This window comes from Merops nubicus, unplaced genomic scaffold (assembly GCF_000691845.1).
Source record: "Merops nubicus isolate BGI_N331 unplaced genomic scaffold, ASM69184v1 scaffold5059, whole genome shotgun sequence".
NCBI classification, from domain to species: domain Eukaryota; kingdom Metazoa; phylum Chordata; class Aves; order Coraciiformes; family Meropidae; genus Merops; species Merops nubicus.
The window spans coordinates 1-23,529 of NW_008632908.1; the positions used below are offsets into that span (position 1 = coordinate 1).

Sequence of the window (23,529 nt, forward strand, 5' to 3'; positions counted from 1 at the left end):
GCAGGTGGCAATGTGCTGCTTGTGCGTGCCCAAAGTGGGTTTTTTTGGGTTTTTTTTGTTCCTTAAAACCGCCGACTGAGATTATATTTGATGCCCGAGTGCCCGTTGTGGCCTCTCTCCCGGTCCCTACCTGCCTTCTTTTTTCCCCATCAGAGGACTCCACGCACGTGGATTTGACACACGAAGAATGCAGGCGAAGTTTTCTTGCCAATTTATTTTCCAACTGTCATGGCATCTCTCTTTTTTATGGTTTTGCCAGCCATGCAACGGTCGGTGGAGAAGAACAACCCTTGGCGTCGTTTTGTTTTAATTAATGTTCCTTTGGGGTTTTTGCTAAGTGGTTATTAACCCGGGTGTAATTGCTTCATTGATAAATGACAGTGTAAAAGCTCGGGGCAGTCAGGGATGCAAAGGTAGGCAGGAGCAGTGCACAGCTCAGCTCACTTTTGAGGGAGTGTTATTTTGAAGCGAAGCTGAGAGTTTTGCTTGAAAGTGCCTGAAACCAAGGCCTGAGTTGGTGCTGCCTTTATTCCCTGGAAAAGGGGAAACATTTTTGCCCTTTAAGAAACCCCTACTGGGAAACTGGGTCACTGCAGGAAACCTTTACAACTAAACTTTTAGTTGATGAATCCACGCTGGTTACGGCTGGTAGAAATAGTGGAAGTGTGGATGGTATCGGTTTATAGCCTGCAAGGAAAGGGAGGAAATGATTTTAAAATTATGACACCCTTCCCAAGTTTTTGTAGTCTTAAACAAATACAATATACAGTGTCCTTGTGGCTTTGATACTCACAAAAAATCAGGCCTACCGTTCAGAGCCAGACTTTCCCTTTCTACTGGAGTCTGAGAGTGGATTTTTGTGTGAAGTGTTTGTTTGAAAGGAGAAGAGAAGCCGTTAATCAAATCACTATCAGAGAGTAAGAGTATCATAACAGAGATTAATATTGTGAAGCTAATTAATACAAATATCAGAAAACCTTTAACCTCTTTATGTACAAAGGGCTAAAAGAGGTCAAGATACTAAAAAGTGGTAACATAGGGAACCCTTTAGCATCGCTACTGCAAGATGCTTTCTCGGGTGAAGAAGTACCTTTCCCCAGACCTGTTTTTGACCCAGCCCCACGGTGGCATAGGGCTTTGCTGGTTCCTCTGAAGGGGTGGGGGAGCTGGCTGGCCTCGGTTGGTATCAGTCACCCTGTGACCAAGTGTAGCAGCTAAGAATGTGGTTTCCAGGCTTGGGCAAGGAGCTGTGGTCTGTGTGCAGGAGGGCACAGAGTGATCATCAGTGCGTAACCTTTCAGATCAACCTAACCTATTATTTAGCTGTTCTTTTAGTTTGGGGTTAGTCTGCTTTCAGAGTAAGAAAAGCATAGTTACAAAGTGTGCAGAACTGGGAACATTTAAAATTACAAAAAGAAGAAGAAACCTGGCAGCAAAGTCCTTGCCACCCCTTCCTCCAGACTCTTGTGCACTTAAACCTTGTGTGTTGGGTAGCACGTTACACTTGCCCAAGGAATGCGTTTCTGAGGCACCTTCTGCACAGTGAATCAGCTATCCTAACTCAGTTTGGACAGAAATTAATCCAAAATGCACATCTGGAAGGGCCTTATCCCATCCTTCTGCTGACACTGTTTATCAGTTAGGGGAGGTTCTTGGCTTCAGTGTTTCTCAGTACTATCTATAGACACTGTAGGGCCAGATCCTGGTACCCAGGCACGATGTGAATGACAGGCAGGCTGGGGAGAGAGTAAAGTAATGCCCACAGCAGAGGCCAGGCAGGCTGGGTTGGGGCAGGGGGGCAGCCACCACAGCCAGAACTGCTTTGGGGAGCTAGCCTAGCCCAGCCCAGGCTCCCCTGCTTGCGGTGACGGGCTTTGCTGGGAACCCACTAGTGCCTGGCAGTGGGTGTGTACGTCCCCTTTTCACCCCAGGCCTTCCCCGTGCAGGAGGTGCCAAGCCTCACGCATAGCCTGGAGGGATCGGTATGTCAGCCTGGAGCCAAGTCTGCCTCAGCCCTCAAGTAGCCTCTCCCTTCTGTCCTCTCCCTCTTTGCACAGACTTAGGTGGGTGAGCTGGATCCCATTCCCCACGATGGGTAACGTGGGAACTTCCTCACTCCATCCTCGGGTGGGTGACTTGGAAAACACAAAAAAGGGCATGTCTGGCTTAGAGAGTTGCACGTAGTGATAATGCGTTGCTCTCAAAATGGTAGGGCAGGACTGAGAAATTCCTGGAAATATTTCTGTTGTCCCTGGGACAGGTGGCTCTGCTCCACTCCTTCCTCATGTAGCTGGAGAGATTTGCCTCTCAGAGCAGTTCCTGTTCTATGGAAATGTTTTATGTCAAATGGGAACCCTCTGAGTTTTGCTGGATTTCTTGTCTGAAGAGACCTCTCAGGTCTGCCAGGGGATCAGAGATAAAACAAGGGGGTAGGAAATCAAGGCATGGCCACGCCGGTTGCTGAGGCTCTCCTGTGGGGTGCAGAAGTCCTTCCTTCTTCATAAGCTGTGTCATAGTTTGGGTCAGGAGTGCTCCAGAGATAGTTCCCCATTACTGTTGTTTTGGTTTGCGTCTTGGAGTGGTCTTGGACCGTGCCCCCCAGATTGCTGTGGGGTGGCACAGTAGTGGGGCTGCCCCGGTGGCCTTCAGGCCGTCACTTCACACAAGCAGCCACCAGAGCACACTGGATGTGATGCCTTTCTACCTTTATGCATTCCTATACAAGAAATCACTTTGGCCAGCCCTCCTTAAGGCCTCAGTCCCACAATCTGGATGCAAGCAAAGATATTCTTGCTGTCTGTGGGACTTGCAATCATTTTGGGTTTACTTTTGTGGGCTGTTAGTCATAGGTGGAAACTTAGTGTTGAAACTACCTCCACAAAAGAGGACATATCAGTTTCCATGTTTCCAATGGTGGATCTGATGACCTTTCGCAAGAACAGAGCTGAACAACAATTTACTTATGAGCTGAAAGAGGGTTTTAGGGCTTAGAAAAACACACAAAAGCAATAGATATGTGCTTACAGAAGAAATCTGTGTTGTATCTGTAAGACAACCTCTTATACTTCATGTGATGCAGAGTGCAGGATACCACGAGAGACATTTATTGTGAAAGTGACAATCCTCAGAACTTTGCATGTATTTTTTTTCTGACTGTCATATGATATATATAATAGGAATTCCTCCTAACTCTTTGTGAGCATGAGAGGCAAGCGTGAGAGCAGTGAAGCAAGATGAAGATCTAACAAGATTAATTTGAATGCAAGACAAAACACATTTGTTTAAAGAAAAAAAAAACAGCTTGAAATAGGTTTCTCTTGGAATGCTGCTAAACATGACTTTATGAGTAATGCATGTTTGTCTGCTTATCTGTTTAAAATATACAGCTTTTTGTTGCTTGGGAGCTTCAGCTGGGTGGTTAATGTGTCCATGACAAGCTTCCCACCGGAGCTGTTGGAAATACAGATAATAAACATTTGGAAAGGGGATGGTCCTTGGTTTGAGTTGAGGAGTTGAGGGCAGCTCCCCTTTACACTCCTCTGCATTGTAAGCCTTGGTAAGCAATGCCATGATCTTGCTTTCTAGGAAGCAAAGAAGAAGTTTAATTACTCTTGCAGCCAAATGCTATACATAGTTTTAGCCTAGGGTCCAAGCAATAGGAGGCTGGATTGGGTGAAAAGGTTGATTTCTCTCTTTCATGCCTTCTAATGCTCCAGTCAACCTAATGGGACTAATAGAGGGTTCTGCTCTTCCATTTTACTGGGGTAGATTGTGATTTTTTAAAATATCTTTTCTTTTAAAACTGTGTGCCAGTTGGATGATTACTGCAGTGAACTGAAACAGGTCCCACCATGGCTGGCCTGCCCAATTTAGTGAAATATTTAGTGAGGAAGGTTATTCATTCAGCAGAACTGAGCAGTCCTCCAGCTCATGCTGTTTATAATTGAAAATGATTTCTGGGTGGGTGAGTTAATTATTTCTTGCTGTCTCACTACCCTCTACCTGTTCTAAAACTGTGTATTGACCTTCAGGAACAGCTGAATTTCAGCCCAGTGGTTCTTAGCATATGCTGGTTATTTTGGTTGGGGTGAATATTTACTGTTTCTCCTAGGAGGTTCAGACATAAATAAAAGTTTAGAGGACCTCCGGGTAAATATGTTCATGGTTCAGCACTTTAATGTGTCAATTAGCTACTAACAGTGTCAATAAATTGGACCTGTCAAAAATAATAGCTTCCTTGCCAGTCTGCATCTCCCACTTCACCTGTGTGCTGCAAGAAATACATTACAGGTCTCCAAAACCAGTGAAAGGCAACTTTTCCATGCTGATAGCAAAATTAGCAAAGCAAGACTGCTTTCGTCAGACGTGGGTCTTGCATGAGGGATTCTCCCTGGTATATTCCAGCATGTGAGATGGTTACAGTTATTTCATCAGCTCCCTCTGTTTCTGTAGCAGATGGGTTTGTTGCACAAAGCCGTGAATTAGTGAGGTTTTGGTAACGTTTTTCAAAGAGGGAGCAGTCATCCTGGAGCTGATACGGCTCCAGCAGCAGCTAAAGTGGGTGGCAGTAAGGAGAGCAGAAGGCAGCCAAGTGTCAGTGGTAGCCATCTGCAGCTCAAGGACCTGCCAGGCAGGCACAGGTTTCTCTTTAATGAATGTACCCAGTCTCTTTTTGAAGCTCTGTGAAACTTTAGCATCCACATAGCCTGTGGAAAGGAGTTCCAAAACTTCGTTATATGAACAAATGTGCTTTTGATTTGAATCTGCTACTTTCTGCTTTCATTAGATGCCTTCTAGTTCCTGTTTTGGTATATTCATTTCCTGTATGTTAAAGACTTTTATGCAGGGTAGTTGAGTTTTGTTTTTTTTTTTAATTTGCTATTATGTAAAATTTGGTGTAATAGGCAATGAAAATGTGCTTTAGCTCTCAACATTTCCACTGGCTGGAGATCAAAGCAAAAAGAATGAATACTCTAATAGTGGTAGCACACTTTTATTTTAAATGAGCTGTAACAACAGGTTATGAAGAAAAACGTTTTGTGATGGTTATTCAGCTGTGTAAGATTGCAGTGGTCCACCCTGTAAACAGTGAGTTTATCAGCCTTTCAATTACAAGATATTCTTGGAAGGGAACAGAGGCCAAGCAACTTGTCCCACTGAAGGGCCCTGCCCATGGAGCTCCAGCTCAAAGCAGCTTTAGCCAGCATGGCAAAATTGTGTGGCTAAAGCCAGCCACAAAGCCATTTGTCCAGGCTTAAGTATGGCAGTGATTTGTTTTATCTCGAAGGGCTACTGCTGTCCATGAAGCTGAGCATGTGTTTGACTTCCTTGCATAATGTGGTCCTCCTTGGCAGATCCAAATCCAGTTGGTTGCATCTCCAGCCAGGGTCAGTGCTGGAAACCTGCTGGCAGCCACATTGCATCTTACCCCTGTCTTGCTGTGTGTGCACAGAGTGACTCTGCAACCTGCTGCTGCACAGACCACGTGGGGTTGGTCTTTAAAAAACAATGGGCACAACCTCTTGCAGATGTTGTACCAAATGCCAGGGGATTATTTTTTTACGGCCCTGAATGCCACAGCATGTTTCTTATGAGCTGGGCTCAGGTGAAGATGCCCTATGAAGGGCGTACATCACCTGAAAGAACACACTCAGTGGTAGGGTGACATTGCTCCAGCCAAGGTCTGAGTTGGTTTGCAATAGTGAGTGCCAGGCGCTGCGCAGTGGGAGAGGAACTACAGAGAAACCCGTTGTGGCCCCAGTTCTCATGTTAGCCTTGCTCTTTCTCACTGCAGGTTACATCCAAGCCTGCAGAGGACTGATGATCTCTGCTGTCTGCCTGGGCTTCTTCGGTGCTGTGTTTGGACTGATTGGGATGAAGTGTACAAAAGTCGGAGGCTCCGACAAGACTAAAGCAAAAATAGCTTGTCTAGCTGGACTGATTTTCATACTCTCTGGTAAATATGCCTCATTTCTCTAAGTTTGTGTATTTGAAGTCCTACCAGAGCTGCTTCTTTTCCACAGAAATCCGTGCATGGTTCTCCATGACTTGACTGGCTTCGGGGTCAGGCTCGATGCTCTTCTGCTGGCTCCACTGAATGGTTTGTCTTATGCTTTTCAGGGTTGTGCTCTATGACTAGTTGTTCCCTGTATGCAAACAGGATTACGTCTGAGTTCTTTGATCCTTCTTTTGTTGCACAAAAGTAAGTACTTTCCTATACCCATAAATCTTTCAAAGACCTAGACCTTAAGTTTCACGCTGCGCACCAGAGCCCGTTTAAACAGTGAGCAGGGGCTTCTCCTGTTGGGCAGAGGAGGAGAGTGGGCTGCAGTTCTGTTGAATGATATTTTCCCACTGGAGTGAGCGTGTGCTGGGATTTAATGAGCCAACAATGCGGCGCAGAGCGAGTGCTGTGCAATCTTTGTGCCCAGGCTCCTTGCAGCTCGGCGGGGCTCGGCCCTGCTCGCCGCAGAGCAAACGGGGTTAGTCAGAGGTGAAGCTTGTGTTTGTGTCAGACGTGCAGCAAAAGGATTTCACAAGACAGAGCCGCTCATAAGGCACATCGTTTGATAGGAAAGGGAGAAACTTATTTCCTTAATCTTTTGACAGAAGGTGGTTTCCATAAAGGTGTCCAGCACTGCGCAATCTTGATGCCTCTTGAAGAGAGGTTTCTGCAGGCTCTGGGGACTTTTTACTGAGAGATTTTCAAATCCAGATGACTGAAATTTGGATCATAAACCTTATCGTAACCTTATAAGCACTAACGTAAATGCTTTGACTATCTTTGTATTTAAATTTAAATTTAAGGGAGTGAGTGTTTATAGAATTGCAGGATCCGTAGCAGAAATAATGAGCATCCCTAAAGGCTCCCTGTAAAGCTGTGTGAGTTCTTAAGACCTACAAAAGCAGCAATTCATGAAACAATGCTTGGGTTTTGGATTCACATCTTAACTACCAAGCCTGAAAACACTGGCTCTAAATTATAGGATCATAGACTTTCCTGTTTTGGCTTCTTGCATCATGTAGCATTATCTTTAAAGGCAAGGATTTCAAAGTTTTCTTGATGGTGTTTCCAGGATATGTGAAGCGTTGGGTGTACATTCCCCTGAGACCCAAGTAAGGGCTCAGTAAGGAACACTGAGATTTTCTGTTTCTCCTTGATAGAAAGAAAATGTCCCGAATCAATCACATGAACTAGATCCATGCTTGCATTAGGGCTGGCACTGCTTCTCCTGTCTTGAAAACAAGTTCATTTTAGTTTCCTCCGTAATTCTGCGATAGTTTCCTGAGGACAGGATCAAAAGGCCTCCAAGAGAAACAAGGATGTGAGGTACGGTGGAGAAAATGGAGCCTGGCTATATAGCCAGAAGTTAATTATTCATCAGGCGTACTATTTCTAGCAAGAAATACCATGGTTGTTGCCAGTATTCTCTTCTCTATACTGCTTCTATCCTCTGGTATTGCAAAGAGCAGGCAGAGCTCCCCGCAGTTTCAAGGGAAGGAGAAATCCAGTTTAAATATCGAAATAAAGGTAGTAAAACATCCTCTACAGAAATTACCTTTTTCCCAGACAGCCAGCGAAGCTCAGCTGTGGGCACACATAGGCACGAGTCTGAAGATGAGGGCAGAGAGGGAGATCAGAAGCTGTGGTTTGTGTTGCTCACAGTGTATGTAGCTCTTGCATGTTGGAGTGATGCATTTCCTTGCTGTCCGTGAACTCCTGCTTTGAGGTGCAGTGCAGAAGCCTTCAATAGGCTTTGCTGGTGTATTGTGGAAATTTGCATTGGCTCTTCACTGGGAGAGGGTTCCAGCCTTTCACCTGTTACTGCACGTTTCTCTCATGAAGTCATTCTGGTGGTGTCAAGGACATGTTTATGGTACCGTTAGTGGAAGAGAAACAACGGAAGATGTCTAGCATCATCTCAGTCATCAGATTTTCCCTGCAGCCTTCTGCATTTGGAAGAGGCACCTTGACTGTGTATGGGTGCAAGAGGGGGAGTCAGAGACCTGCCTAAAGCTGTTGCCCCAGAGACTTCTGGTTTGAATTATGTACCTCAGTGAGGCGTGACAGGCACCACGGGGACACCATAAAACTTCCTATAAAAAAATAGGAAGCTGTTTCATCACTTCACTACTTCTAATTTTAAAAATTATCCTTTTTGTCCCTTGCTACAGTTTGAACTCCATAATCATGATCATTCTTACTGATGAATGGGGATAGTTTATCCAAATTATCTAACTTCCCGTTCTCTTTCTTAGAGAATTGTTTCCCTTTAGCTTTCTTGTCTCTGAGCAGACTGTGCACAGTTCACAAAGGCCCTTTTTCCACTGTCACATGTCTACATTTGAATCTGTTTTTCATTTTCCCCAATCTGTAAAAATTAGACTTTAAAAATGTGTATTTCCCTTGAGTAGTTGCGCTGATTTGGTAGGTTGGTAGGTATGTTTTTTACATTTGCCAACATCTAGTCAGCTAATGAAACTTCCACAGGTTTGCTTGGAAGTTTACACTATGGTCCTAATGTGTGTAAAAAACGGAGTATTTTTCTTCTATACTGATAGTGTACTTTCTTCCTTTCACTGAGTTCTGCCTCCCTGGATTACAGCAAAAAAAATCTGCTTTTATCCTGCTTGGTTAGTGTAGTTGAAGGTGGCTTTCTGTTCTCTGCAGTGGAATTCTTCCAGTCCTCAGTGGTCACCACCTCTGAGCCCCTTCACCACCATCCTGCTCCCCCCCCGAGCTGCCAGTGATCTCTAGGTGATCTCTGATCAGATTGGTTTCACTGACTGGGAGACAGTGGGTACACAGCCACAGACTTCAGAGAGTGGCTGCTTTGGTTCTTGTAACCAAGAATTCTAAGAACAGAAGAGTGTGATTCTTACAAAGATTTTAATGATAAAGAGGGAAGGGAAAAACACCAAATGCAGAAATGTCTTCCAAAAAACGTATCTCCTTTTTCTTTTTTCTTTCTTTTTACCTGAAGGTAACAATGTATGTAAGGATTTTTTTTATATGGTAAGGGATTTTTTTTAACATACTGGACTTTGATGGGAGGTTAGGTTGGCTTCTCAAAGGCTGAAAAGATGGACTGGATAAAACCCAGGGAGCTGTACACAGGTTGATATGTAACTGAAACTTCAAAATTTTCCTCATAAGCACCAGTGTAAATCAGAAAGTGTTTTTATCTGTTTAAAGATGTGGAAGAAAGACCAATTAACCCAGCTCTGCAACTCATTAACTTAGTGGTGTGGCAGTCACGAGTCCATATATGCAATCTGTTTATGCATGTTATGGTAACAAACGTTGCTTAAAAAGTACAATCAATCCCAAGAACAAAGGCCAGACCCCATGTCTTCTTTCCCAACTGGTAGGCAGCAGTCAGGTAACCCTTTTCTGCCCAATTAAACCTTGATTTCTTCTCTATACAACTGAAGAGCTTTAGGAGGGGAGGTGGCAATTGGTCTCCTTACCTCTCTCACATTAGCCTCTGGGCAACCGTTTCGTGCTAGATGGAAATGTGGAACAAACTTGTGTTTCTCCCTTTCTAGGTGGATGATCTTGGAAAGTAAGTGGTTACGGCCGGAGGCTTCCTGGACCTTGGTCCAGCTGTGTCCTCCAGCACCGTGGTGGTCTGCACTGACCACCTACCCCTGGTCCATGTAGCTAAGGTGTGCTCTGGCAGTACCTGTGGGGGTGGGGGGATCCCCAGGATAGGGCTGGTGTCACATCAGAGTTAGTCGCTGTGGGTCTGCCCGTGCAGCTCGTTAGAAGAGGTGTCTTGAAGGTGTTCTAGAAGAGTACTTTGTATTTCTTGGGTGCTTTTTGTAACAGGAACATGGTTGATGAGCTCTGATGTAGGTAGGTGCTTCTGATCAGAGAACCTCCAGTCTCTGAAAAGACAGAAATCTGCTCGTCTTGTCAAAACTGTAGCTGTGGTTGGAAGTGTAAGCACAGTTAGAATTAAAGCTTTGGAAGTTTGGCAGATTTTGAAGTCAAATGGGGCTGGATGCAGAGTTTTCCAGGGTGAAAGGCAAATGAGCTATGGTTTCCAGCAGTTCAATTTTGGGCTGTGGTGCCTAAGTCCCACACTGGTTATGGAGAATGTTTCAGGGAGTCTGATCCTTTTTTAGCAAGAATAAATAAATAACTAATTCTGCTTAGCTGATGAAAATAGAAAATTTTTTCTTGAAAAGCCTAGAAGTTAGTGCACTAGCAGGGCCATGAATAGTCGAGTGCAGGCCTCAGGAAGTGTCCTACCACTGAACTCGAATGTCTCCATCTCTTTTTGGCAGTAAGTCCCTGAGTCCGAAATTACTTGAACCTGGGTGGCCATAGCATCTGGCACTGGTATACTAAGTGTGGCTTTTTCTCCCTGTGTGATTTCTTTTTTTAAGTCTGTGCTTTACCTCCAGTTAAAAAACATGGAAAAGTGATTTTTTGTTCTCCAGCTGCTGTTCACGCTCTTGTGACCTACTAGAGAGGTTGCTGTATTTTTTCAGGATGCTCACAGGCAATTTTTGAGTGTTTCTGCATTGTCATGTTAGAATCATAGAATAATAGAATGTCTTGGGTTGGAAGGAACCTTGAAAAGTCATCTGGTTGAACACACACACACCACCACCCCCCGCCTCCCCAGTGAACAGGGACATCTTGAACTAGATCAGGTTGCTCAGAGCCCTGTCCAACCTCACCTTGATTGTTTCCAGTGATGGGGCATCTACCACCTCTCTGGGCAACCTGTGCCAGTGTTTCACCACTGGCACTGTAAAAAATTTCTTCTTTACACCTAGTCTAAATCTACCCTCTTCTAGTTTAAAACCATTATCCCTTGTCCTGTCACAACAGGCTCTGCTAAAAAGACTGTCTCCATCTTTCTTATCAGCCCTGTTTAGATACTGGAAATCTGCAGTGAGGTCTTCCCGGAGCCTTCTCTCCTCCAGGCTGAACAACCCCAACTCTCTCAGCATGTCCTCATAAGAGAGATGTTCCATCTCTCTGATCAGTTTTATGGTCCTCTTCTGGACCAACAAGTCCATGTCCTTCTTGTGTTGAGGACTCCAGAGCTGGGTGCAGGACTCCAGGTGGGTTCTCACCAGAGCAGAGCAGAGAGGCAGAATCACCTCTCTTGACCTCCTGGCCATGCTTCTTTTGGTGCAGCCCAGGATACAGTTTTCTGGGCTGTGAGTGCACACTGCTGGCTCATGTCCAGTTTTTCACCCACCAGTACCACCAAGTCCTTCTCCACAGGGCTGCTCTCAATCCCTTCATTCCCCAGCCTGTATTGACACCGGGAATTGCCCTGACTCAGGTGCAGGACCTTGCACTTGGACTTCTGGGACCTCTTGAGGTTCATATGGGCCTACGTCTGGAGCCTCTGGATGCCATCTCTAATGGGAAATGAGGATCTGTTCACATGGAGATGTTCAGAAGTAGGTGATAACTGTGCAGCTGCCGAGTCTTCCCATTGTGCAGGCAGCTGCCACACAGAGCCTTTCATTTGGCTGCCCCACCAGAGCTTACAGTAAATAAAGAAACGTACCAGCAAAGGCTGGAAGAGCGCAGCCACCCCATCGTAACTGCGGCTGGGTGGGGGACGGGGGCCTGTGTTTTCAGTGCAGGGTCCTGGGGGTCAGCAGGAGATAAAGCTCTCCTCAAGGAGGAGCTGGAGCAGGGAGGAAGGAGCAAGAGACACACAGTCAGTCCTAAGAGCGAGGGATATGAGACTCCGGAGACTGCTGAGCCTGTGGTCTAATGCAGATCATCCTTGAAGTATTTTAAAGAGCAGTACCTCAGGCAGAGACTGGGGAATGGAGCAGAGAAGTGGCAGCCATGGCTTGCTGCTTGTCTTGCAGCTCCAGAGCTCAGGTTATGGGCACTGATCTGGAGAAGGAGGAGGAAAAGAATCTCCTCCCCATGCCTTTCTTGCCCTTCCTTTACTACTGTTGCTTTAGAAACTTGGGCTCACCCTTGTGTCACAGTGCTCCTGAAGCACCACCATCTCCTCTCAGGGTCAAACCGAGCAGTTTCTGGACCTGGTCCCAACAGAAGGACCGTTGCTGGTAACCTGGAGCTCTGAGGGCTCTGAGAGGAGCCGTATCTTCCAGCATGTGCATGTGTGTGCATCACTGCATGTCCACGTGTGTTCCACGTGTGTGTGGCTATAGACATGCATGTCAGATGGACACACATAAAACCCTCATGTTTTCAACAGGCTGGAGCATGCGTAGGGAGAAAGAGAAATGGGAGGGGAGAGAAAGAGGGGATAGTTAAGGAGAGCTGTGGGCAGCAGCTCTAGCTGCTGGCTCAGTGAAAGCCTCGGTCCAGCTCAGGAGCCAACCTGAGATGGTCCGAGGGGACAGGAGCTGTGCTCTGTACATGGGCCAAAGGATCTCGTAGCCCCACGGCCATGCAGTTCAGATGTGGACAATCCAGGCACCCCAGCAGGCTGCGTGGGGAGATAAGCATTGCCCAAGTGTCCTGCTGGGATGGAGTGTCCCTGGGTGAGAGGGAAATAAGAAGGTGGGCGAATGGCAGAGCTGCTGAGTCTGCAGTGAATGATGTGTATGTCAATGGAAAGTAATTCAGGAAAAAATAAAATTTAGATCTTTTATTCTGAAAAAAATCCTGTTGAATCAATGCTGTTTTTTGTTAAACCCATTTATTAACTTCCTTTAGGTATGAATTAGGAGCAGCATTGTTCATTGGATGGGCTGGAGCTTCACTCTGCATAATTGGTGGCAGTATATTCTGCTTCTCTATAGCTGAAAACAGTAATTCTCCAAGGTAAACAAGTTGTACTTATGGAAAGAAATCGATTCGAGTGCATTTGTACCTGCTGTATGTTGGATTGCTTTTCAAAAAAACTTTGTAGTGAGGTTCAGAAAAAGATTGTGTAGATGAAAGAAAATAATGGGATTTAAAGATAATTACATTAATAATGGACAGAATATTAAGAAAAGCTATTGACTCAGAACAAATACTTGTGTTATATATACTTCATAAGTTTACTACAGATGGAAAAAAAAAATGCATTCAGTGATGTAGGAAAAGTGATCTATTCACACCTCTAAAGTGATCTGACAAGTTTTTCTAATCGCAGATCACCAGATGAAAAGTGAGAGGTGAAGAATGGCTGTGGTGGCAGTGAGACCTCCAGCAGCAGAAGAGGGTGACAGTAAAGAGACACAGCTGGAGGGAGTAACCATTCTCCTAGCATCCACCACAGCCTCAAGATTTTACGATCGTGCCCTAGTTTACTTAGCTGTGAACATTTATAGAGAAATTATTTGTGAGAGATGCTGGAGGGGGACTGTCAAACCAGAATGAGCCCACACAGGGTAGAAAGGTGTCCCCCCTGCCCCATCCCCAGATATTTATAGGTACATTCCTATACATTTCTTCTGGTTTTCTGTTGCTGTAATGCTTGGATGCAGAGACATTCCATGTCCGGGGGGTGAGACACACATGGTTGATTCTGTTTTCTTTTCAGGAGGGGGTACACATATAATGGAGCTGCATCTGTGATGTCTTCTCGTACAAAGGTCCACAACAGTGTCCCAGACAAAACCCCACCAAAGCACTTTGACAAGAACGCTTACGTTTGATTGTACTGTTGGAAGATTCAAAGCGTTTGAAAAATGAGTTTGTACGTTTCATCCAGAGTGATTTCTCCCCTCCACCCTAATGTACTTACCACTAAGACAATGACTTTTTAAACCTTTAACTTGCAGGTTTTTACATATTGATGTAAATTTTATTATCTAATATTTTAAGATTGATGTTGGTATTGTAAAGTTTATACCTGGAAATCATGAGCTGATGTTGCTCTCTTGAAAAAAAATAAATGAGGTACTTACCAATTCAGGACGTCAGTGGCTTCCCATTGAATGCAGCGTGTCAGTACAACCACTTTTGAGCCAAGCTCAGGGCTGGACAAAGGGGCCGTGCTCCAGGCAGGTTAATACATAAAGCATCTCACCACTGATGAGCCCCAACACTGGAATTGTGGAGCACACGGTACGGGCAGCACCAGGGGATGACCCCCAGTGGCAATCAGCGGGCACTTTAACCACATTGCAGGGGTGGAAGAACTTGCAACTTGGTCAATTTGCTGCCATAGGAATAAGGGGAGACCGGGTGAAGCGAAGGCAAGTGTGGGAGCTGGGGAGGCAGGAGCAGGTGCTAAGAAGAAGGGGGGTCAGTTAGGCAAACGCAGTGACTGGAGAGGGCCCTGCCTGGAGAACACGCGCGTGACCGCGAGCCCGTGCGGGTGGCGGGGAGGGCAGAGGCAGAGCGAGGCCGCAGCCCATAGCGGGGGCTCCCGCCTTGGCTTTGTGCCCTGGGCTCCTGCCCGGCCTCGGCACCCAACCCGGCTGCTGACAAGGTGCCCGGGGGGCTGGTTTCGAACCCTCGGCTGCGCAGGGCGCTGGGACACCGCTGGCTCCAGCAGGGGGACAAGCCACCAGGTTGGGAAGGAGAAACCCCAGGCCGAGGACACTCCTGCAGGGCTGACCAAAGAAAAGCAGCCACTACGGAACAGCAGCATTTTAGATAACCCCAAATTAGTTGCAGCAGTTCAAAGATCCAGCTCATAGTTTTCTCCTTTTTTAACCTGTCTATAGACGCGTGATGGCTTTTGAGGGAGTACAGCACGACGAGTCAATGAATGAGACCAGAAGGTATGAATAACCACAAAATGCTTCCTAGACCGAGGCCCTAAAACTCAGCCACAAACTCAGGTCTGTCTTGAGGTCTGAACTGACAAGACTCTTCCTGGAGTTTCAATACATTGGTTATTTAGGACAAAGGTGCAAATATTAAAGAACCAGTTTCATATTTAATAATGGATCCAAATGAAAGAAAAGGGTTTGTCTTCATCACCATCTAAAATACATCCTAATTACAAAGCCATTCGAGCTTTTTTTAATTTTACTTTATTTTTCTATTTAAGTCAAAACACTATTGTGATTTTTTTTTTAAGAAAGCAGGCAATATGGCCAAAACAGAAATACAAAAGTACTTCCAGAGTAGCAGGTCAGTACTTCCCTCACTTTAGCTTGATGTTTTAATTTTTTTTTTTTCAATTTTTGTACTTTTATATTAAGTAAGACTCAACTCGAACACAAAAAAACTCCAATACCTTCCGTAAATAGGAAGCATTTCTTAAGAATTTCTTTAAAAAATAGCTGAGGCCTTTTCTTCTTTTAATTTGGTGTTTATTGTAAACCATGGTAGAAACTTAACATTTTAATAAACGGAAATATTTTCTTTAAAATATTCACAATGTTTTATATAAAAAATAACAAAATACAAGAAAATATGCATTTGAAAATTTTATAAAGTAAAAATCTGTGTTAAAGTCTGTTGATTTAGAGAATGAATGTTTTGATGAAACAGCCTTTCTTGCAAGACCAGTTTCAGTCTTTAATGTAAACATTAGAGGCAAAATCTTCACCTCAGTGAAACCAAAGAAACGTTGACCACTGAATTCACGAGAAGGAAGAATTAACTCTCAGTCCCCAAGCAGACACAGCCAGGGACGTCTGTGTGAATATTCTTGTTTCAAATTCGGGACTAAGAGACGAGAGCTCTGTAAACAGCATTCCTTGTTATTAGGTGACCAACATGAGAAACGAGTAAGAAACAACTGATGTTTTCAGTGACATTTTCAACCCCCAGAGGAGCCGAGAGGAGTGCCTCCCACCAGGAGCACAACCATTATATATCTGAAGAATCACTCCAGTCTGTTACAGTGACTAAGCTGCTTTTTAACGTGCTTGTATTATCACCTTCCTGAAGGCCTGTTAAAACAACAAAAAAGTATGAACAATTATTAGTACTAGTTTGGAGGTATTTTTACTTTGTTTTTATCCATGAGATAAAATCATATGCTATCTATGTGAGCAAACACTCGTGGACTTCAGGAAGTCCAGAGCTTCTCCCAGTGAGAAAATGACAAGTGTTGATAACATGAAGGCTGTTTCTGCCACAGAATGCAATGCACAGCACAAGTTGTCAGTGTCAATGTTACTTTCCCTTTAAAAATAACCTGACGTATCTTCAAATAACTGGCACAGCTTTAAGCTGTATGCATTTTGAAATGTTAGGGCTAGAAACTATTATGTAAGTTTAAGGTAAGACTGAGGCTATCGCTTTGCCAAGAGTTAAATATTTATCTCAGCCTGGGAGGTCACTTAGATATCTTGAACAAACCTGAAACTTTATTATTATTAACAACTTATTATTCTGAAGACAAATTAACAAAGATTCCCTCCTCCCTTAAATCTGAGAAAGAATTAAAAAAAAAAAAATCATCCCCAATAATTTTTAATATGAGGTTGAAGCCTGTGAAAATCTGGTACCGAAGGGGCACCGGGTCAGGCTGTTTGTGACTTTGTGTGAACTCACTTCACACAAGGCCTGATAGTACTATGTGTTTTAAAATCTCAGATTTGACTTTCTTGGCATCTCTGTATATTTACATGTGTGTGTTATTTACGAGTACGTATGTATCGTAAATACAATATTTATATCAGGAAACCAAGCACACTCTTTTTCTTACTTTTTCTTTTCTTCCAGAATATCCTATGTTGAACCAGAGTGTGTAGCACGCTACACAAAATTTCTCCTCTGGTTGTGTCAGTCGCTGAAGGACTGACTGACAATGTGGCAGTATGAATGTGTTACCTTCCTCCTTTGGTACACTTGTCTTTGGAGGACCCCATCCATGTACCACAGATGCAGCATTTGTTGACTCTGATTTCTGAGCTGTCAGTGCCTTCTGGCCTTTATCATCTTTCACTGGTAAAAGGTCTTCTGCTGATGATAGATCCCAATCATCTTCATCCATTTCTGTGAACTGACGGGGAGAAGAAAAAAAACACTCACTTTCCCTCTCTCTGTTAAAGTTGTGCTGAGATCTTCCATAAACTCCACAAGGTGAAACTGCTAAAGAAAAATGTGTGTGGCCTTTATGACATAAATCTCCAGTTTTAAAATCCACATCATTCATTTTCATAAATTATATTCATTCACTATTGTCGTTCAAAAGCTAAAAGTGGGGAGTTTTTTTTAAGTCAGGAACTGCAAAAGTTAAAAACCTACGTTTTCACATTTTACACATCTAACTTAAGACAGGATTGTCTGTTCTGGGATATCAGCTATGCCAATGAGATGGAAAGTGCTTTAAACATTAGAACACATACTACTGACATGAAAATAAAGACATGACATGTTAGCAGACAAGCTGACAGTTTAGTTTCCTATATAAGCATTCTGTATTCCCACCAGAAAAATTTAATATTGCAATAAAAGCCTTTTCAATTTAAACCTGATTTATTTAAAGAGAAAAAGAAATCATAGAAGTGAAACACATGCTACTCAAAGTTAAAATAGATATTCTTTTTCAGACTTGCTGTCAGCATGGACAAGTGTATTTTTAATTAAGTGGTGGATCTGCATCATAAGTTCACAAAATTGAAGTCAGGTCAAACAGAGGGACTTGGTGAAGGCAGCAAGTCCCTGGTCTTTCTTACCTCATCTGCCTGTGAGCTCACTATCTTCATTCAGCTTTTGAAAGAGGAGCTACAGCATTTCCCTATTTGTCAGTCAGATGGGATCCGATGGAACCAAACCATTATTAGAGAGCTTACCTGTGGCAGGTGAAAGGTGGCTTCTCACAAAGCTAAAACCTTATTTCACTGGAGCCTCTTAACCTTACAGTAAGACAGAGAAGGTGCTTCCACTGCACTGAGGACAGATTCAGCTGCTACTAGAAAACAATGTAAGGTATGTACATACGGGAGCAAAACCAAATAGGAACGCGCCATGTGTCTGGACAGGAGGGAAGAGACAGCAGCAATGCTCCATCTTGCAACAGAATTTAATTTTAGCCTTGCAGACTCTTTTTCAAAAACTGACAGATCTGCTCAGTGGGCTGCATTATTAACATACCAGGATTCAGCATTTTGCTGTTGTAAGTTATCTGCATTTGGAGGGCGTGGCAATGGGAAAGTCAGTTCCATGTACCAAGAAATGCTGGAGGAAGAGATTCTTCAAACATTCACTGAGTCCCAAGTGATTTTTCAAGCACAGAATACAGAGAAAAATGAAAACTTCAAAGAGAATTCAGTTTTCATCTAGTGGAAACACACAGCACCCATCAAAACTGCTAAGCAGTTTTATTAACTCAAAGACTTACTCCAAAGAATTACCACAATCCACACAGTGCCTGGTGAAGATGAATTTGGGCAATACAGCTTCAGGTAAGCAAGAAATTAATTTTCTCTTAAATAACTTCTGTGAAACATGACCTTTATGAAACACATGATGATGGGATGCCTTACAAAGGTGTTATGGTATTGGGGGTTTTGAGAATGACCCTTAGCAGCTCTAAGCATTTAAGCTCTTAGTATCTGAGCTATAAAAAGTTGGCTTTTCAAGGAACCCACCATTCCAGTGCCATTTTGTGCTTATGCATTTGAGCAACTTTGAAAATGCCACCTAAAAATTTAGACAATTAACTTGAACTATATTTCTACAGTTAAACATACAAATATAGCACTTTCACATAGAATGAGCAAAGAATCCAGATGGTGTGTTGCTCTGTAAAGATTCCAAAAGCAAAGTAGCAGTGCCTGTCCTGGGTCCATAAACTCATTTCAAACTCATGTCCATACAGGAACATGCCACTGTGTTAGTACATCAGGGACAAGATGTATTCCAAGTTAATTATAGCAAAAATATTTTTCATAGAATGCTTTGTGTTGTAAGAGACCTTCAGAGACCATCTATTTGAACCTACCTGCAGTAAACAGGGATAACTTTAACTAGATGAGGTTGCTCAAAGCCCTGTTCCACCTGAACTTGAACACTCCCAATGATGGAGCAGCCACAGCTTTGCTAGGCAACCTGTTCCAGTGCCTCACCACCTTTGTTATAAAAACTTCCTTCCTTATATGCACTCTGAACCTACCCTCTTTCAATTCAAAACCATTGGCCCTTGTTCTCTCACTACAGGCCTTGGGAAAAAGTCTTTGTCCATCTTTCATGTAGTCCCCCTTATATTTTGAAGGTCTGCAATGAGATCTCACTGAAGCTTTCTCTCCTCCAGGCTGAACCATCCCAACTCTCTTAGCCTTTCTTCATAGGAGATGCTACAGCCCTCTGATAATTTTCGTGGCCCTCCTCTGGACCTACTCCAACAGGTCCATGTCCTCCTTCTTGTGCTGAGGACTCCAGAGCTGGACACAGTACTCCAGGTGTGGTCTCACCAGAGTGGAGTAGAGGGGAAGAATCACCTCCTTTGACCTGCTAGCCACACTTCTTTTAGTGCAGCCCAGGATATAGGTGGTCTTCTGGGCTGGGAGTGCACACTGCCAACCCATGTCAAGCTTTTCCTCCACCAGTACCACCCAGTTCTTCCACAGGGCTGCTCTCAATCTCCTCATCTCCCAGCCTGTATTGACACCAGGAATCACCCTGGCCAAATTAATTTTTTCCTCCATCAAAACAAGGTACTAGTAAAGCAAGTAAAGAAGGGCTGTCTCTATGCTGCTGGAAAAGGAGACAAAAATTACACCAGTTGTGCCTGAGCTTTGGGCCTGCTGCAGTGCTCCAAACCAGTCATGGTATAAGCTAAAAAGCCATGTGGATGAAGGGGTCATGGGCAGAGCTCATTTGCTAACACTTTTCTATATACCAGTGCAGACGTACCCAAATAAACTACTTAGCTGTAACTCCAAAACTGTCTTTGAGAATTAAATTCTTCACTGTGTCACAATGGTTTCAGCATCCAAAAAAACAAACCAAACCCAAACATCTATGTCGGAGAAGTATAACTACTTAATGAAATAATAATGGCAATGAAAAATTATACCTTCAGATCTTTCACCTCTTCTTCCTTAACAAACGCCTGTGCAACATGAATCCCTCCAGCTGGTTTGTTCTTATTTCCATGCTTAGAAAGACTCTTCCCAACTTGTTTACTCAGTTTTTGAATAACTGTCCCTAAAGTTGATAAAAAAATAGTATTGACCGTTTCCATTCACTAGTAAGGGAATATAAACTACTATATAAACCCTCCAGAAAACTTCCACAAAGTAAAAGTTAGTAAAAGGAGTCTCTCTGAGGCAGAGATTGTCTCTTTTTCTGCATTTATAGAAAACAGCATGATACATGTCTAATTTTAACTGACATCTTTAAGTACTATATTAAAATCAGATACTAGTAAAATTAAATACTAAGTTAAGTTAAAGTACTATTCTATTAGCAAAAACACACGGTGCACACCAATATGTGTACCCTGAAGACCAGCCAGTCTGCCTTTTCTGCTTTCTAACACAGAAATATGACCAGGAAATGTGAAATCAAGCACTGTTGTTACAACATGCATATACTAAAGTGATGAGAAAACCTTTTGAAGTCTTGGCAGTTGTTCCAGATTTTTCCATTTCACTTCCCTCCATCCCATCCATAGTGCTTTTGCCAGAAGCCCTCTGAAAAGCGCTGACTTTGCTGCTTGATGGTCTTGACTGCTTCTGCACTAACTCTGGTGATGTGTATAGAGGTTTAGTGTCTTCGTCTGCTTCGTCCTCTGAACTGAACGGGGAAGTTCTAAACAAAAACACATACAACCCGAGGACTTACTGGCTTTCAGTGACTGTGTTGCTATATACATATTTAAGCTTCCTTGTTGTTTCCTTTCCAATAACACGCATTTTTTCTTACATGAAAAAAAAAACCAGAAGCTCCCATACATTTTAATTCTCCATACAGTTATTGAAAAGAAATCCCGTTGCTGAGTGAACTTGGAAAGTTATCACAAAATTATCTCTTATATAATAAGACATGACTATTTCCATCTATGCCACTATCTTCACAAAACAACAAACCAATACATATCAAGTCCTGCCATGCAAAGACGGGCTTTCATGGATCACCACGGAGAGCAAAGTTCAGGATCAAGGGATCTGCACCTCAGGAAGTCTGTTCTGACACTGTTAGATGAAAATAAGGCAGGAATTTTACTTTGTAATTTCCTACACTAAAATATACCCGATGTGAGTAGAATTTGTAATACTGTGTTTCATTTTTGCCAAAGAAAGAAAATATCAGTAAACTGCAGAGATTGTGTCACCAAAGTCTTTAAATGCTTTTAACTGGGTCAGCAAAAGCATCTGAGAATGAAACCAAAGGAAGTGATGCTACCTAATTTTATTGAATGTCCCTCTAGTTCACAACTAAGAATACATCTGCTGAAAGGAGAACATGCTATCTTGCAGAGAGTATAATAACACACTCAAATGGAAAACTACTTTAAAACAAAATATTACACATGCAGTCTGGGAAGCTTTTCTAATTTTAGCTTAAAAACAGCTTCTGTGTGGCAAGCATGGGAATATTCTGTCACCAAAGCACGTTTTCTCCAACAATACAAGTGAACACAACGTACGTGAGGCTCGACGTCTCTCTGGAAACTTCATTTTCAAAAAGTTTCCTGGATCGAAAAATAACAAGACAAGTTATTTCCAGACTGACAGTCAACTAAGTAAGCATAAAGCTTATATAGAAGTCATGTGAGTTCTTTGCTCAGTTCTTACAATAGTAGCAGGAAATGTTCACACCAGTCCCAAAACCCCAAACCCCTGGGACTGTGACCCGAGGTATGGGCACTAGGAGAAGAGCATCTCTTACTTTGCTGTGGATGTAGCCACAGGGATGACAGTTTTCTGTTCAGCTGGGCGGACAGTTGTTGAAGACCTTCTCACTTCTTTTTGTGGTGTGGCAGATGAGGAAATTCCCAATTGACTGAACTTCTGTTTCTCTACAAGAGAAGTTCTCTATCTCATTATAAGAAACAATGGTATCTTCTATGTTTAATTTTCTAGAATTAAAGATGTCTCTGCTGCACATTATAGTTTACAAAAAAGAAGAGGAAAAGCTATTTTTTTTCTTCAAAGCAGTTCAGTTACCACTTGTATTGCCAATGCAGGAGCTAACGTTTCTGCAGTTAGACACAACATCAAGAACCTTTTAAAAAAAAACCTATTAGTTGGCCATAACCAGATAGAATATTCATACAAAAAATTACAAAAGCAGCTACACAGGAGTGTCGCTAAATAAAACCCTAAATGGAGGTTATAAAACCTAAGAGAAGAAAACCAGACAAAACCATTTTAACCTTCTGAAGGAAGCTGAGGCCAGGAAACAGGTCTATTGCTACCACAAGATGCAGATTTCTCTTCAGCCATGCAGCAGACTTGGCGCTGGAGATGCTCTCGGATGCGGCGGATGTCCGGCTCCTGCTTCTCTTTGCTCTCCCGAGCAGAGGCAATGGCACGCAGAATTTTGTGTAAGTGATCATTGGGGATGCCACGAACACCCTGAGGAAAGATGTGGTATTGAAAACATAGGGGCTATTATTTCTGAGATTTGTATCTTACAGTCATGTACGCTCTTTTAAACTTCAGATATCACAAAAGTTGGTACTGCTTCTCACAGGCGTAGCTGTATCCTCCACAGCTGTAATCTGATGGACATCCTCTCAGGTTAATGAATTACACTTACCTCTAACACGTGGAAATTTAGCTTTGGATTGTACAGGTTGAGGGTTGTGGTACAAAAGTGAAAGAGAATAGCAAAAAAAGTGGGACAAAGATTACCCCTCTCTTAACGAAATCAAACTAATCTTACTGGTTTAATTCCTAAGTAGTCCAGCTTCTCCTCCAGGGTTTGCTCCAAAACAATGCGTAGTTCTTTAGTTAAAGAAGGAACAGTCTTCAAAACATTTCGTAGATAGTTGTTATTTCTGCCTGGTTCACGATCACTTTTCTCCGTTTCTGAAATAAGAACGAAAAAATGCATCTAAGAGACATTTGAAAAATATCGCATTGCACGAGACAAAAGCTGCACTGAAGCATGCATTTTGAGAAACACCATGGGTATACACATGCACTTTTTGTCTACATGGAGTTCTACTTTTTAAAAATCTTTGGCAAGCTTGCAAAAGTCAGGTCACTTGGAATTTATACCTCCGCACTTTGTACTCACCATCACAAGTATGTCTTCGTTATCTTCTTACAGAATCACTGTAAAGATACATGCCTGAATATCTAGCAACAAAGATCTTTACTTTTAGAACTGTACTTGAAAACGTCTCGAAGAAATACTGTCTTCTGAAAATTAGGTTCTCAAAAAGTGGCATTTCAAATCAAAGCTGAACTCTAGCAGAAATTAGGACAGGAATATGAGAAATTTGTTCTCAAGAAAAGCTTCAAACAACCTGATGTTCTGTGATAGAAAACACCTGATAATAAAATCTAGAGATAATCATCTCTGGAAAATTGTAACACTTTCAAAAGTCTTGGTAATGACAAAACCTTAGTCTGAAGCAGCCTCTTTCACAAAAACATGATGGATAATATCTCTAAAACTCTTTCAAGGACAAAGTTCAGTGTTGTGTTTTCTTCTAGGCGGGTCTATGACGTCATACATACTTCCAAGCAGACAAAGTAATTTCTATCTCTTTC

The 23,529-nt window shown here is 43.0% G+C and overlaps 2 protein-coding genes across 2 annotated transcripts in view; one reads left to right on the forward strand and one right to left on the reverse strand.

Moving 5' to 3' along the window:
- The first annotated feature begins 5,779 nt into the window (after window positions 1-5,779).
- CLDN10 (claudin 10) lies at window positions 5,780-13,863 on the forward strand. The gene is made up of 4 exons (XM_008948041.1): window positions 5,780-5,956; window positions 6,121-6,202; window positions 12,677-12,784; window positions 13,491-13,863. Exons 1-4 carry the CDS (start codon window positions 5,821-5,823, stop codon window positions 13,603-13,605), a joined length of 441 nt encoding a protein of 146 aa, XP_008946289.1. The 5' UTR covers window positions 5,780-5,820; the 3' UTR covers window positions 13,606-13,863.
- A 1,855-nt stretch (window positions 13,864-15,718) lies between these two features.
- The window catches only part of DZIP1 (DAZ interacting zinc finger protein 1), a gene marked incomplete at its 5' end in the record, with an annotated part of 23,568 nt that continues 15,757 nt past the window's right edge, over window positions 15,719-23,529 (reverse strand). Inside the window, 8 exons of the mRNA XM_008948042.1 lie at window positions 15,719-15,801; window positions 16,688-16,859; window positions 19,878-20,008; window positions 20,415-20,614; window positions 21,453-21,497; window positions 21,695-21,824; window positions 22,182-22,383; window positions 22,694-22,839. Coding sequence (XP_008946290.1) covers window positions 15,719-15,801; window positions 16,688-16,859; window positions 19,878-20,008; window positions 20,415-20,614; window positions 21,453-21,497; window positions 21,695-21,824; window positions 22,182-22,383; window positions 22,694-22,839 — 1,109 coding nt within the window. The remainder of the gene's footprint in view (window positions 15,802-16,687; window positions 16,860-19,877; window positions 20,009-20,414; window positions 20,615-21,452; window positions 21,498-21,694; window positions 21,825-22,181; window positions 22,384-22,693; window positions 22,840-23,529) is intronic.